This window comes from Lepidochelys kempii, chromosome 16 (assembly GCF_965140265.1).
Source record: "Lepidochelys kempii isolate rLepKem1 chromosome 16, rLepKem1.hap2, whole genome shotgun sequence".
In the NCBI taxonomy this organism is placed as follows: domain Eukaryota; kingdom Metazoa; phylum Chordata; order Testudines; family Cheloniidae; genus Lepidochelys; species Lepidochelys kempii.
In genome coordinates this window covers 10,017,501-10,034,259 of record NC_133271.1, presented here as the reverse complement: position 1 = coordinate 10,034,259, position 16,759 = coordinate 10,017,501, and the positions used below count along the sequence as shown (strand labels likewise).

The 16,759-nt window shown below is 46.8% G+C and overlaps 1 protein-coding gene across 1 annotated transcript in view; it reads left to right on the top strand.

Moving 5' to 3' along the window:
* Positions 1 to 16,759, top strand: part of LOC140899224 (ectonucleoside triphosphate diphosphohydrolase 2-like) — a 33,796-nt gene that overhangs the window by 13,831 nt on the left and 3,206 nt on the right. The window contains exons 4-9 of the mRNA XM_073314300.1: positions 4,121 to 4,271; positions 5,601 to 5,760; positions 9,053 to 9,280; positions 12,756 to 13,028; positions 14,341 to 14,436; positions 16,170 to 16,304. Coding sequence (XP_073170401.1) covers positions 4,121 to 4,271; positions 5,601 to 5,760; positions 9,053 to 9,280; positions 12,756 to 13,028; positions 14,341 to 14,436; positions 16,170 to 16,304 — 1,043 coding nt within the window. The remainder of the gene's footprint in view (positions 1 to 4,120; positions 4,272 to 5,600; positions 5,761 to 9,052; positions 9,281 to 12,755; positions 13,029 to 14,340; positions 14,437 to 16,169; positions 16,305 to 16,759) is intronic.

Here is a 16,759-nt window from a genome sequence, read left to right as displayed (position 1 = left end):
GCTTTTGCCAGGGACAGAACAGGAATGGAGTCTTAGAACTTTTAGTAAGTAATCTAGCTAGGTATGTGTTAGATTATGATTTCTTTAAATGGCTGAGAAAAGAGCTGTGCTGAATAGAATGACTATTCCTGTCTGTGTGTCTTTTTTGTAACTTAAGGTTTTGCCTAGAGGGATTCTCTATGTTTTGAATCTAATTACCCTGTAAGGTATCTACCCATCCTGATTTTACAGACGTGATTCCTTTACTTCTATTAAAAGTCTTCTTGTAAGAAAACTGAATGCTTTTTCATTGTTCTAAGATCCAAGGGTTTGGGTCTGTGGTCACCTATGCAAATTGGTGAGGATTTTTACCAAACCTTCCCCAGGAAGTGGGGTGCAAGGGTTGGGAGGATTTTGCGGGAAAAGACATGTCCAGACTACGTTTCCCAGTAAACCCAGATAAAGTTTGGTGGTGGCAGTGGAAATCCAAGGGCAAAGGGTAAAATTAATTTGTACCTTGGGGAAGTTTTAACCTAAGCTGGTAAAAGTAAGCTTAGGAGGTTTTCATGCAGGTCCCCACATCTGTACCCTAGAGTTCAGAGTGGGGAAGGAACCTTGACAGGCCCCGATTCAGGAAAGCACTTAAGCTCACACACAAAAACGAATAGCTTTCAGTAGGTCTATGAGTCCCACAATAGTTAGTCTTCTCCATAGGCGCTGACTTCTACTGGTGCCGGTGGGTGCTCGACCCCCCTCTGCCCCCAGCCCCGGCCCTGCCCTGCCCCCTACTGCCCCCATTCCAACCCCTTCCCCAAAGTCCTCACCCCAACTCCACCCCCTCTCTGCCCCTATTCTGACTCCTTTCCCAAATCACTGCCCCGACCCCACCTCTTCCCCGCCTCCTCCCCTGAGCGTGCCACGTTCCTGGTCCTCCCCCTCCCTCCCGGAGCTTGCTACAGCTACTTTGGCTGCGGCAAGCGCTGGGAGGTAGGCGGAGAAGCAGGGATGCGGTGCACTCAGGGGAGGAGATGGAGAAGGAGGTGAGATGGGGTGAGGCGGCGGGGCGGGGAGCTTGGCTGCCGGTGGGTGCACAGCACCCACCAGTTTTTCCCCGAGGGTGCTTCAATCCCGGAGCACCCACGGAGTCAGCACCTATGATTTTACCTCAGCTATTGTCAAAATGTGCTAATGCAAAAGGCATCAGGCTGGAGACTTCGCGTCCCTGGTCCTGCCACTGACTCACTGTGACAAGTCATCTCACCCAGTTACAACTTTTCACTACATAGCCATGTGCTGTCACTGAGCTTGAGCTTCTGCGTCTGCTTTGCTGCTGAATCATGTTGATCCCAGTGCATACTGGGAAAAGCTGAATAGCTTGACTGCAAGCACATACTTCCCTGAATTGGGGCCATGCTTAGATTGACTTCAGGGGGCATATGTCAGGTCCCACATGACAATGCATTGTTCTAGCTGGTACTGTACAACTATAAACAATGTACACCATATTGTCCTTAACAATATATTAGTTGTTCCTCTGTTTAGGCCTGTGTGGCATTGGATAGTCATGTTAAATTGAATGGGATATTTGTAGCTCTGGCTGTTTAATTCTAAGGTATTTTGTTTAAAAATATTTTAATGAAAAGGATATGAAATAAAAAGTTTGGCAGAAACCACGACTAATTCTGGTTATGTCAGCGTTGCTGGCTCTACACATTCAAACATCATGAGTCAGGGCCCAAAAAACCATGCAATTTTTAAAAATAACTTCTGAATTCTTTTTATTTGTCTTCGGCTGTTGTAACCTTTCGGGGTCATATTTTCAAGCTTTTCTCCACAACCATGTGGGCCAAAACCGTACTTTTTTACAATGAAAGCTGAGATTATCACATAATCACATGCCTCCAGGAACTGGGGATTTGTGATAAAATCATCAGAGTTGGCAATGCTGTTGCCACACTGGGTAAGGAGCTTGTCTTCTAGCTGTTGTATAAAGTGCTGTGCATGCTAATGGTGCTTTACAAACCGCAATTATATCTGAATGAGAATTGAGTTTTGAACAATAAATTGAACTCAGCAGGAATCATAGAATATCAGGGTTGGAAGGGACCTCAGGAGGTCATCTAGTCCAACCCCCTGCTCAAAGAAGGACCAATTCCCAACTAAATCATGCCAGCCAGGGCTTTGACAAGCCTAACCTTAAAAACCTCAAAGGAAGGAGATTCCACCACCTCCCTAGGTAACCCATTCCAGTGCTTCACCACCCTCCTAGTGAAATAGTGTTTCCTAGTATCCAGCCTAGACTTCCCCCACTGCAACTTGAGACCATTGATCCTTGTCCTGTCATCTGCCACCGAGAACAGCCTAGATCCATCCATTCAAGTAGTTGAAGGCTGCTATCAAATCCCACCTCACACTTTTCTTCTGCAGACTAAATAACCCCAGTTCCCTCAGCCTCTCCTCATAAGTCATGTGTTCCAGTCCCCTAATAATTTTTGTTGCCCTCCGCTGGACGTTTTCCAATTTTTTCACATCCTTCTTGTAGTGAGGGGCCCAAAACTGGACACAGTACTCCAGATGAGGCCTCACCAATGTCGAATAGAGGAGAACGATCATGTCCCTCGATCTGCTGGTAATGCCCCTACTTATATAGCCCAAAATGCCATTGGTCTTCTTGGCAACAAGGGCACACTGTTGCCTTATATCCAGCTTCTCGTCCACTGTAACCCCTAGGTCCTTTTCTGCAGAACTTCTGCCTAGCCATTCGGTCCCTAGTCTGTAGTGGTGCATGGGATTCTTCCGTCCTAAGTGCAGGACTCTGCACTTGTCCTTGTTGAACCTCATCAGATTTCTTTTGGCCCAATCCTCTAATTTGTCTAGGTCCCTCTGTATCCTACCCTCCAGCATATCTACCACTCCTTCCAGTTTAGTGTCACCTGCAAACTTGCTGAGGGTGCAATCCACGCCATCCTCCAGATCATTAATGAAGATATTGAACAAAACCGGCCCCAGGACCGACCCTTGGGGCACTCCGCTTGATAGCGGCTGCGAACTAGACATGGAGCCATTGATCACTACCCGTTGAGCCCGATGATCTAGTCAGCTTTCTATCCACCTTATAGTCCATTTGTCCAGCCCATACTTCTTTAACTTGCTGGCAAGAATACTGTGGGAGACCATATGATACGTTTTCTCATGAGGTCTTAAAACAGAACAAGCCTCTTGAGTGTTTTGTGCAAGTGACCAGAATCCGGAAAGCAGACACGTCGTTTGGCTATTCTGAAAACAATCCAGTTTCAATGCCACATTCATCTTCCTTCAGCAGTGTCCGTGTGCATGTACAGGACACTTTGCACTGATAGCTTCCTCTGGCCTCCTAGACAGAGGCTTCCTGTGCTATAGCTGAGAGCAGCCACAATGATTGTGTAGATACCTCCCTGTGAACATGAGGAAATGACTTAAGAAGGAAGCTGACAGCCTCAGCTCAGTCTGCTGCATGCTTTCCCACTTATCTCTCTCAGATCTCTGATGTGGGTCTTTTATGCTGATTTATATAGTTTGGTAGACACCCTAAATTTGCATCTGTTGGTTTAATTAGGTGCCTTGTGTTATATTTACATGCATTCACTTTTTATCTCACTCCACTAAAGCATCATGTATTAGCCATTATTAGAGGCAGGATTCTGGTTGATCTTATCAGAAACCATGAGGGGGATGGTCAGGCCTAGTCATCAGAGTTGTGGCAGTTGGGCCTAAGGGTCAGAGCCAGCATCAGGAGTCCAGAGCAGGGTTGGCGCAAGGATGGAGAAGGACTAGGAACAGGGCAGGGGCAGGCTAAGGCTTGGGTAGTCTGTTGCCACTAGCAGGCAGGAGAGAGTTCCAAGCCCTGAAATGAGAGTGAGCAGACTCAGCTGCTGTTCCGCCAGTCAGGCTTATATACCAGCCCTGAGTGTCACCAGACCAGTCCCTGGCTTGTGGATTGGCTGGAGCCTAGCACAGGTGACTCATCACCTTACAGATCTGCTGTAACAAATCCTAAACTCTGCACAGAACTGCGTTTATCTCAAAAGGTGCGTGTATTGCTGTGGCTAATGGCTAACCCCACCCTGTCATAATATTTCTTATGTTTCTTTTGGGTCCTTAGGTCCTGGAATCTCCAGCCACTCTGGATCCCTAGGGGAAGCTGGGAACAGCTTAAAGCCATGCCTCGACCAGGCAATGAAGGAAATCCCTGAGGAACAGCATGACCAAACTCCTATCTATTTGGGAGCAACTGCTAACATGAGGCTGCTGAAGTGAGTCAAGGTTTCAGCTACCTTTGTGCTGATAGCACATTGGGTGTGAATGACCATTTTATAAACTAGCCTCCCCATCATGGGCGGTAGGTGAAGCTTCCCCTTGGGGAGGCTAGCACCCTTCACTGCCTCTTCCAGCCAAGGCCCCACTCCTGCTTGCTGCTCTCAGCCCCACCCTGTGGCCCCGGCTGGAGTTGGGGAGGGAGGCTGAGAGCTTGGCCTCTCCCCCCACATAGTCCTGGCCAGGGCAGCGGGGGCTGAGAGCTCAGTTGGAGCCACGGGTTGAGCTCTCAGCCTGAGCTGGGACCATGGTGGAGCTCCTGGCATTCCTCTCCCTTTTCACCCCTTCCACCTGCGGCTCCACTCACAGCCCCACCCCCTTCTGTCCCCACTCTCTTCCCCCCCCCCACAAGGCTTTGCCCCCGCTCGCTCCTCTTCCCACTCCCCCTCCCTGCTGTGGCCCTGAGACCGGAAAAGCGAGAGCTCCTCCAGCCTCGGAGCCGTGGCAGGGGGAGATTTTTCCAGGGGCCCCAAATCTGACACTGCCCTTCCCCCCGATGGTGCGAGGTTTGGGGAGGCTTAGCCTGCCGCAGCTTCCATTATACTCTGCCCGTGCTCCCCACCTCTGTTCATCCCTGACTACACTGGTCAGGTAAACCATCTGAAGTACTTAGGTGGCCCCCATTCTCTAAGCACATCACAGTCTAACCTATTTATCCTCCCAGTGGCCCTGAGAGGTGGGGGAGCACTGTTGTCCCCATTTCACAGAGGAGGAGTGGAGGAACAGCTCCTCAGAGGTATTTAGGGGTCTAAGTCCCATGGACTGACTAGCTCTCGGCCACACAGGCAGTCTGTGGTAGGGCAGGGAATTGGATCTGGATCTCCCAATTTCCAGCCTCATGATCTAACTGCTGGACCTTGCGTCCTCTCTAAGACCTTAAGCTTTGCTTCCCAAGGGCAGAGCCTGTGTGTGCTCCTCTCCAGCCATGTGACCAAGCTGGTGATCAGTGCAATTGACTGGTGCCGTATTATAACTTACACTGTGTTATGGGGGGAAGGATAGCTCAGTAGTTTGAGCATTGCCCTGCTAAACCCAGGGTTGTGAGTTCAATCTTTGAGGGGGCCATTTAGGGATGTGGGGCAAAAATTGGGAATTGGTCCTGCTTTGAGCAGGGAGTTGGACTAGATGACCTCCTGAGGTTCCTTCCAACCCTGATATTGTATGATTCCCCAAAATGTGCCTCATGCCAGAAGCATTGAGGCTGTTGTCACTCAGGATTGTTCTTGGGGCCCTTTATCAACTAATGTGCTTCTTCCCTCTTCACCCAGCCTCACCAGTCCCACTGTGTCGAATACTCTTCCTGCCGCTGTAACCTCCACGCTGAAGTCATACCCCTTTGACTTTCAGGGAGCAGAAATTCTGTCCAGTCAAAATGAGGGGGTGTTTGGCTGGGTCACTGTGAACTATCTCCTGGAGAACTTCATCAAGGTAAAGGCTGTAGGGTTGGTGTAGGACACCCGTATGATTCTCCGCTCCATCACACTGGTGTGATTCCACTGACTTCAGTGGTTCCATAGCAGAGAGAAGAATGGGGCTGGAGGAGGAAATAGTAACCAACTGGAGATAGTGATGGGACCATTAGGGTTCTACCTGTATGGGGCTTCCAGCAAAGTTTTGAAACAGTTCTTAAACACTCTTTCAACTTAGTTATGGCCAGTCTATATGATAATAGTGTTTGGCTGGCCAGTGTGGAAGAGGTCAAACTGTTACTACTGGGTTAATAGAACGGCTGTCCTAGGATAGGGTCCTACAGATGTGTACATGCTGCCGTCTGCACCAAAAACTCCCCAAGGCTTACAGGAAAATTTGTCCAGGTTTTAAAGTAATTTGTGATTCTTAGTAAACCTGGCCCAAGACTTAAGGGTCGTTTAAAACAAAAAACCAAGATGACCCCTCAGTCTTGCAGCTCCAGTGCAGACAGTAACCACCACCAACTTTCCTCACTGTTGTTCCAGGTTGGTGGGTCACTTAGTTCTGTTCAGTTACCTCTCAGGATTTGCCAAAGACAGCGAACAGAATTCATATCCTTTTGCTCCAGTATCACAGGCCTCTAGCATTTCGTCTCAGGTAGAATCTCGTTTATCTATGGTAGTATTGCGGCTGTGAGCAGTTCTGACTTCGGCAAGTAGAGGGCAGTAATGTGCATGCCTTCATGCGCCCCCCACTCTGTCACGCTCCCGCCAGTTCATTACATTTTCCTTCGCTCTCTTCCAAGGGTGTATGGATTAAACAGAACACTGTATTCCCAAGCTGGCAGTGCCGTACAAGGGAAAGGCTCGTTATTGCACACGCTTGCTGGCGACAGTCCATAAACCCTTCATTATTTTGTTTGTGGAAAGCTGTTTTTTAAAAGTCACATCTGGGAGTCTGATCACACTGACCCCAAAGCAGTTAAGATTGCCCTACATGTCAAATTAGTTGATCGTTGACTATTCCTGGTAAATAGGCCCAATGGCCTGTGATGGGATGTTAGATGGGGTGGGATCTGAGTTACTACAGGGAATTCTTTCCTGGGTGTCTGGCTGGTGAATCTTGCCCACATGCCCAGGGTTCAGCTGATCGCCATATTTGGGGTCAGGAAGGAATTTTCCTCCAGGGCAGATTGGAAGAGGCCCTGGGGGTTTTTCGCCTTCCTCTGCAGCATGGGGTATAGGTCACTTGCTGGAGGATTCTCTGCATCTTGAAGTCTTTAAACCATGATTTGAGGACTTCAGTAGCTCAGACATAGATGAGAGGTTTATTGCAGGAGTGGGTGGGTGAGATTCTGTGGCCTGCCTTGTGCAGGAGGTCAGACTAGATGATCATAATGTTCCGTTCTGACCTTAAAGTCTATGAGTCTGTGAATCCTCCACAAAGGGCTTATTATACCATGCTGTAGAATGCAGTGAGACAACTCAAAAACAGGCACGGTAATTAACAAGATTTGCAGTGCCATTCAGAACAGCAGCTACTGTATTGACTATACATGTCCTTGCCTTTTCTTGTGGCCCCTTTCTATCACTAATGTCAGCACCAGTCAAATCTGCTTGTGCAAGAAGCAGTGGGGAATGAGAACTGAGACTACAAGATGCTCCTGAAGGGAGAGCTCCCTGTGGAATTGAAGTACTTGAACTTCAGTGGGGCTAGGAAGAGAGTCCTGTGTAGTCATCAATATGCCTCTGTAGAGAGAAATGGTGTAACAAATCACTGCTTACTGACCCATGCCTTTAAACATAGGTGAGATTCTGCTGTTCTCAGTGCTCATGTCTGCAATGATTGTTATTAAATGATTGGAGCTAGTCCAATGCTGTAGCTGGAGTCACCTATTCAGCAACTAATGTGGATCTTAAATGAGTACATTATTCAGTGAATCACAGTGAGAGTTTGAGTGGTAGCGGTGTTAGTCTGTATCAGCAAAAACAACGAGGAGTCCTTGTGGCACCTGGTCTACACTGTGGGGGGAGAGGGGATCGATCTAAGATACACAACTTCAGCTACGAGAATAGCGTAGCTGAAGTCAACATATCTTAGATCAACTTAGAATCACTTACTTTGCATCCTCGCAGCGCGGGATCAAAAGTGGCCGCTCCCCCGTCGACTCCGCTTCCGCCTCTCGCCATGGTGGAGTTCCGGAGTCGACGGCACAGCGATCGTGGATCGATTTATCGCGTTTACACTAGACACGATAAATAGATCCCCGATAGATCGATCACTACCCGCCGATCCGGTGGGTAGTGTAGATGTGGCCTAACAAATTTATTTGGACATAAGCTTTCATGGGCTAAAACCCACTTCATCGGATGAAAAAATACAGTAAGCAGTATATATGTTACAGCACATGAAAAGATGGGAGTTGCCTTACCAAGTGGGGGGTCAGCGCTAACAAGGCCAATTCAATCAAGGTGGATGTTGCCCCTTCCCAACAGTTGAGAAGAAGGTGTGAGTATCAACAGAGCGAAAATTACTTTTTATAGTGACCCAGCCACTCAGTGAGAGTTATTATAGCTTTCGGAATGATGTAGTAGTTCTCATATATATTAGTCCAGGGATATTTTTATCCAGTATTTCCTCAGCTCTAAAAATGATCCAGTCTTTAAGAACCTGGCTGCAGTCTTTAACTCAATGACCTCCTGCATGTGATTGGCAGAGGCTGTCCAGACACAGCATACACCTTTCCCTCATTCTGTATTTACCGTCCATTTATCTCAAACACATGAGATCTATCCCATAAACAAAACTGCTCCAAGAACCTAAATGATGCTACCAGGTTGTACTCCTCTGGCTGCAGGTTTACTCCACAGCGTGGCAGCAATTCAGTGTCAAGACCTCAGACTCCTAGATGTCCTGCTAGGGGTTAAAGGTCGTGCCCATTTTCCAGTGGGAAGTTGATTTTGCTAGATACGCAATAAGGCTTTGGAAAATTCCCTGGGTGACTTTGTATCATGTTAATGTTGGTACGGCCTGTTATTATCGTTATTTAAATAGATACCTCTGCCACCAATACAGAAATAGTAGCAGGGGAGAAAATGAGTAGTTTGCTGCTGAGATTGGAAGGAAGGGAAGTGGATGATTAGGAGAAGTGGCAGGGGCTGGAGTGGCTGGTGCCCCCGACGGTGGCAGGTGTGATGTTGCATTTCCAGTTCCTCCCCATTCATTCCTCCAGAGCATCTGAACTCAGAGACTTGTCAAGTGTACGGGGCTTTATTTTTAAAATCTTCCTCTCTGGTTCCTTTTTGTCTAGTATGGCTGGATTGGACGGTGGAGCCGCTCCAAGAGGGGAACAGTTGGAGTCATGACCATAGGAGAAGCCTCAACCCAGATCACTTTCAAGATCAAAGAAAGGAGCACAGATCCTGAGAACGAGGTGACGCTGCGGTTGTACGGGCAAGCACACAGGGTCTACACCCACCAGTTCCTGTGCTATGGCACAGACCAGCTCCGGAAGCGGCTGCTGTTGAAAGCCATACAGGTGAGTGCAGCTCATGTGCTTCATGGCTGCTTCAGACCTATAATGTTAAATGTCTTAAGTTATAGTCCATGTACATACATAGTCGGGTAACATCAGACACCCTCTTTAATGCAGGAGCTTGCCTATGAGTACACAAGCACAGAGCATGTGTCACAAGCACTGGTTATACTCGTGTGCATAGAATGCGTGTCTGTGGCATGAACACAGGCATATATGCTTGGGCTTGGAAGGATTAGATTTTCATTGTTAAATGTTGATTTCACCGCACCCACACAAACCCACGAAAAAATATTTCCATCAATGCTCGTTGAAATGTACAGAAAGGGACAGTAAGAAAAACGCTGCTTAAGAACTTATGAGAGTTTGATTTAAGGATATTTACTTTGTATATTTGGATGTGGTGTTGGCAGTTTGTATTTTAAATAGCTATAAAGCTTTAACTTTTTTGAATCTCAACATCTACTGCTATTAAATAATTGTCTGCCCCCCCCCAATTTCCTGCAACTGAAAATTGAAATCAATAAAAATAGAAAAAATGCTTAAAAATAAACATCAATATTCTCCACCCAAATTATATATAAAAAATTGAATTCTGCCAAGTCTACATCTACTTCATGGCTGCTGAGCAATATGGGTACTGCATACATGGCCGGAGGGACACTGGGTACCGTATGTATAAGTGACACACACAGAGGTTAAAAACCTCTCTGCTGCACCTGCCCTCGTTTTGGACCCAGATTTAACCCAGAGAGACCTGCTCTGCCCCACTTGCATTACGGTAGAGTAATGGGGTTCATAAACACTAGCTCTTGAATGACCGTGCCTGCAAAGGGCTCATCAGGAAATGAAGCTTCCAGCCCAAAATGCTAGTCCTAGGTATGGTACTACCCATTACCAGAGCATCTGAGCAGCGCCTCACAATCTTTAATGTATTTATCCTCAGAATGCCCCTGTGAGATAAAGCAGTGCATTCTCCCCATTGTACAGACAGGGGACTGAGGCACTGGGAGACTAAGTGAAATGCCAAGATGTTTGTGGCAGAGCAACAATTGAACTCCAGTCTCCCACAGCTCTGGCTAGTGGTCTAACCAATGGACCATTCTTCCTTTTGATTCACGCTAGAGAATCAGTGTGACGAGAGCTACAGCAGAGTGGTTAACCAAATTCCCAGCCATGTCTCCCCAGTCTCAGAGGGATGAGAAGAGTTTGGGCATGGGGATCTCTTATCTTTAGGGTTGGACCTGACTGGTAGACTGAACATTCATCCCAAACTCAGACGGCCTGTTCTTGAAATTTTGATAAAAGTCTGACCTGTGAACATCCTTTACCTTCCCTGCATGTCTGCTTTGGGCTGGGAAGGGGAAGGTCAGAGGAGCGGTATTTCTTGGTCCGACAAGAAAGACCAGGAAACTTATAAGGGGCATGTTCTCTAAATTCTCACTACAAGTCCCGGTTCTGTAAGGTGCCAAACACTTGCAGCTTCACTGAAATCCACAGAAGGTAAAAACATTCAGTACCAAGTCCCAACTTTGTAGAGGGTTGGATAGTTTGGATGAGAATCTGAATGGCGGGGGCTTGGTTTATGCAAAACTTTTAAAATCCACCTTTTCTCTGTTATAAACCTAGTATGTTGAAACCAAACTCTCCTTAGTTTCATTTCAGAGTGGTAGCCGTGTTAGTCTGTACCAGCAGAAAGAACGAGGAGGACTTGTGGTACCTTGGAGACTAACAAATTTATTTGAGCATAAGCTTTTGTTGGCTAAAGCCCACTTCATCAGATGTATGCAGTGGAAAATACAGTAGGAAGATATATATATATATATACACACACACACAGAGAACATGAAAAAATGAGGGTTGCCATACCAACTCTTAATGAGACCAATCAATTAAGGTGGGCTATCATCAGCAGGAGAAAAAAACTTTTGTAGTGACCATCAAGATGGCCCATTTCAAACAGTTGACAAGAAGGTGTGAATAACAGTAGGGGGAAAATTAGCATGGGGAAATAGTTTTTAGTTAGTGTAATGACTCTTCCACTCCCAGTCTTGATTCAAGCCTAATTTAATGGTGTCCAGTTTGCAGATTAATTCCAGTTCTACTGTTTCTCATTGGAGTCTGTTTTTGAAGTTTTTTTTGCTGAATAATTGTGACTTTTAGGTCTGTAATTGAGTGTCCAGGGAGGCTGAAGTGTTCTCCGACTGGTTTTTGAATGTTATCATTCTTGACGTCTGATTTGTGTCCATTTATTCTTTTGAGTTGAGACTGTCCGGTTTGGCCAATGTACATGGCAGGGGGGCATTGCTGGCACATGATGGCATATATCACATTGGTAGATGTGCAGGTGAATGAGCCTCTGATAGTGTGGCTGATGTGATTAGGTCCTATGATGGTGTCCCTTGAATAGATATGTGGACAGAGTTGGCAATGGGCTTTGTTGCAAGGATAGGTTCCTGGGTTAGTGTTTTTGCTGTGTGGTGTGTGGTTGCTGGTGAGTATTTGCTTCAGGTTTGGGGGCTGTCTGTAAGCGAGGACTGGCCTGTCTCCCAAGATCTGTGAGAGTGAGGGATCGTCCTTCAGGATAGGTTGTAGATCCTTGATGATGCACTGGAGAGGTTTTAGTTGGGGGCTGAAGGTGATGGCTAGTGGCTTTCTGTTACTTTCTTTTTTGGGCCTGTCGTGTAGTAGGTGACTTCTGGGTACTCTTCTGGCTCTGTCAATCTGTCATGTGCCAGCAATGCCCCTCTGCCATGTACATTGGCCAAACCGGACAGTCTCAACTCAAAAGAATAAATGGACACAAATCAGACGTCAAGAATGATAACATTCAAAAACCAGTCGGAGAACACTTCAGCCTCCCTGGACACTCAATTACAGACCTAAAGTCGCCATTATTCAGCAAAAAAACTTCAAAAACAGACTCCAACAAGAAACAGTAGAACTGGAATTAATCTGCAAACTGGACACCATTAAATTAGGCTTGAATAAAGACTGGGAGTGGATGAGTCATTACACTAACTAAAAACTATTTCCCCGTGCTAATTTTCCCCCTACTGTTATTCACACCTTCTTGTCAACTGTTTGAAAAGGGCCATCCTGATTATCACTACAAAATTTTTTTTTCTCCGGCTGATAATAGCCCACCTTAATCGATTGGTCTCGTTAAGAGTTGGTATGGCAACCCCCATTTTTCATGTTCTCTGTGTATATCTATCTATCTATCTATCTATCTATCTATCTATCTATCTATCTATCTATCTATCTATCTTCCTACTGTATTTTCCACTGCATGCATCTGATGAAGTGGGCTTTAGCCCACAAAAGCTTATGCTCAGATAAATTTGTTAGTTTCTAAGGTGCCACAAGTACTTCTCGTTCTTAGTTTCATTGTATTTTGTCTTTATTTGAAAAGTCCTGTTCAGACTGCAGCACTGCCTTTTGCTCTCTGTGCTCCTGTTTTATCCTCTCCCTCTAGGATGATGGCTACGTGAAATCTGTGTCTAATCCCTGCTGGCCTCTCTCCTATTTCCGGGAAGTGCGGTTCGGTTCTGTGCATACTGGGCCCTGCACTGGAAGTAACGCCTCTTTAAACATACCTACCTCTGAAGATGTGTTTCACGTAAATGGCTCCAGCAACTCTTCCGCCTGCAGGAAACTCATGGGAAGTTTGTTCGACGACTCCTTGTTCTGTGGCTTCTCACAGTGTTCCCCAAATGGAGTTTTCCAGCCCAATATAACTAGATTTCAGGTAAGTTCTCCAGGACATTAAGGTGTGCTTTACGCATGGAGTTCTTAAGAGATGTACCCAGCTCAACATCTAATAAACTTTGTGAGATTGACTAGTATGTATTAGTTCTCTGTCCTCTGCTGGGTGGAATTGGAATTGCTCTGGGTAGTAAATATGTGCAGCACTGCCCTCTACTGGATGGAATGAGACCTATTCTATGGTGTGTCATGGGCCCTCCACTAATAATAGCAACAGATTCTTTTTTAGCTTAAGTGGTAGGGGTCTCCCGTCAAGCCAAGAGGATCTGACGTGTACTGCCTTTTTGAGGTTCCAAACGATGATAACTTTCTGGTTAGTGACAATTCTCAAGTGTCTATGTGGGCATGGGTTTAATGAACCAGATATCCATCATGGGTGTCAGCCAGAGGATCTCTAGGCTAGAAGGCTTTGGCTTCAAGTGCTATGGTGGAACAGAGGCTTAGGCTGTCTGAGCCTGCAGTGAAGTACCAGGGTGCTGCGATTCTGGAGGCGCTATCCTTTCTCATATCTGCTTATTGTTCAGGGGGAAGCTACAGATCCTCTGGCACGTTCTAAACATACTGTAGGGAATTACTTTGATGTGCTGCCCAACATCCCCTCTCTGAACCACAGGTCCTTGTGTCCAGAGTTTTATGGGAGCCAGGGCTGAACATACGACTGCTGCAGCTATTGCACTGCCGGTACCTCACTCCGCTGTCCACAAAGAGCGCTTGGAAAGTTTGAGGGTGAAAGGTGCTAGATGAGACCCGACTCTCTCTTGGGTGCTGCTCTGCATCTAGCAGCTCCAGCCACATCTTTACCATACAAGCTACAAGGGAAAGTAATTCAACGTGGTAGCTGGAGGATCAGATTAACTAGTTACCCTACTCCTGGCCCAGGGAGCCTCCACCAGACCTTTGGTGCAGGGGGGCACGTTGGAGGCATTTTGAGGCTATCAGGGCTGGGAAGAGTTGTGGCCAGCCAGGGCGGTTCTGCACCCCAGTTATTCCCTGCTGCAAGCCCCAGCCGGAGGTCTGGTGCTGAGGAGCTCAAGGGCTGCCCTAGTCCGTGCTAAAGGCCAGAAAAGCAGCTTCCCAGAGACATTTCTATTGTTTGCCCCTTTGTTCAATAACCAGGTGTAATGAATTCTGCTTGATCTCCTGGTGCATGTCATGGAGACATACAGCTACCAAACAGAGACGTGCTGGGAGAGCGTCCTGGGAACATGCCATGTGCGCCCTCATGCCGCTGCCTTGCTTTATTCATTCTACAAACGGGCTGAATTTTCCAATGAGTATTTCTGCTGCTGTTCTAGGTGATTTCTGAGGCTCTGGATCTTGTGAAGAAGATGACACCCTCTACCGACCTGGGCCAGGCAGTCGACGTATTCTGTGGGCTGTCTATGGAAGAGGTGACTGTGAGCTAACCCACTTGTACCATGGGGATAAATGAGGCAGGCAACGCTTTCAGGCAAAACCCGACTCAGACCTTCGGTTATCCTGAAAGTGCTGCGAGCAGGTGACCCCAGCCAAGGGGAGCTCGGGGGTTCTCTTGGGTGCTGGGTTAAGATCTAGCCCATTTCCAAAGCCGTGGGACTTTCAAGAAGTGGGATCCAGTCAATGCAAAAATACTCTAAACCCAGACTCTCTACACACCCTCAGTGGGCCAGATTGTGGTGTTTGTTACAATGGGGCTGAGCAGAGGGACTCCACTGGTGTCACTGAGAAGCAAGCCCAACTTATCTGTTACTTGGCTATTTGGTCTGATGCTCGTGTCAGTATGAGGTATTCTTGTCTCCATGGATGCAGGCAGGGACTGTTTTGCCTCTTTGTCTACACAGCGCATGTGGCAGTCACCTGTCCATACACGGTACTGTGGGAATGGCTATAATGACCTAATGGGTGAGCTTTTCCTTGTACACTTTGTAAAGCATTGCACAAGCCTCTGCTCCATCTTAAGGCAGAGAGAGAAAGTACTAGGAGCAGACACACTCTCCAGCCTCCTCTGTGACAAGGGTGTTTCCAGCTTCTGAAAACAGCTGAATGTAACGAGTCCTGCTTGGTCTTGCTGGGCCAGATTTCCAAGGGCTGAACATCCACAGTCAGGGCCAGGCTTTCCAAGGAGCTCCACACCCAACTTCTGCACAACATGCTGAGCTCTTTTCAAAATCTGGCCGTGATTGTCCGTGCTTGAGCCCTTCTGACAATTCCAGCCATTTTGTGGATCCTCCTGGTAGAAATATTTCCACCTCATTGCTGACACCACCGAGATGTGGCTGGAATGGTTGGGTGGTTCAAGCTGGCTGGAGGTGCCATCTCGCTGTGAATGGGACTTCTCATCAGGAAGTGCACATAGGCTCTTTTGTACCATATGTTTGGGATATCACTGTGAGATCCCAGGTTATAAAAAACTCCAAATCTCCGCAAATGTCAAACATCATCCAATCTAAATTTTCCTGTTTTGTATTTTTCATTTTTATTAGCTTTGTGGTTTGTGGTTGCTCTGTGGCTTCCAAAGACTGCTCAGCATCGGAGAATAGGTACATTGTGCCGAACAAATAGGGTCCCTGACTTTGATATAATCTGTACAGTGTTATGCAGAAGAGAGAGATCACCCATGGGAGCTGTGATCCAAGCTCCTCTCCCTGGGCTTCTCATTTAGTCAAGTGCTCATTCCTTTGTATTAAGGAGTAGAAAGGGGATTTTGACTGGCCCTCCTGTATTTTACATACTTATGTCTCCTGTTACTCTTCTTTCCATACAAAACTATCCTCATCCTCTTGTTCCCTCCCACATGGAGCGCCCCATGACATGAGGTCCTTCAACACCCAGGGGGTCCATGGAGATCCTTCTATGGGGAATTCAAGAGATTTTTTCTTTGAAAAGACAAACAAAAATGAAATGTAAAGTGATTTGGATGAAGAAGGGTCTCTCTCTTCCCTGAGGGTGAACTAAAAGTCTTCAGCTTAGCAGGCTGAAAGAAGCATTCACTTCATAGCCATAAATAAGATGCTTGAGAGCATTCCTGCAATTCAGCAACTGGTGGCACAGAGCAACAAGGACTGGATTTTACCATATTAGGAGCATTCGGAAATGCAGTTAGTGAATATTTACTTGTCTAACTTCTTTTGCAAATGCTGTTAAGCTGAGCAAGAGGTTCCAGATGCGACCAGACAGTCTTGCTGATCACTGTTCCGTATCCACGTTCATCTACCATCTAAGTACAAGGGGATTCCTGTTCGACTTGGACAGCTCTGGCCAGATTACATTCCAGGAGAAGGTCAGTAATGTGATGCTTTAGATAACAGATGTGTCTGTGGGGAGGTAGCTAACAGTGCCTGGGAGGGATATGTCCTCTCCCATGATCATTTTTGAGATATCTTACACGGATGCTGTCATTCCCGGCTGGCAGCAGTTCCTCCCAGGCAAAGGTGATGGGGAAAAATAGTGTAGATAAAATAAGAAATGAGTCCAAACGTTCAGAACCTGAGCTATGCAGCTATACCCCAGTGCTATATTTTTATAAAATAAAGTGACTAGTCTGACAAGCAGGACCATCAACTAAGCCACAGAAAGATGATCATCTCTGTCAGTCACTGTTGTGAAACTTGACAGACATCACGAATGAATGGGTCAAAATTCCAACCCTAACATTGAGCAACTAGTCCTCTATTAGAATGCAGTGTATCGAGGGGTGCAGGACACCATTCGAGGTGGTAGATCAGGGAAGGTGGC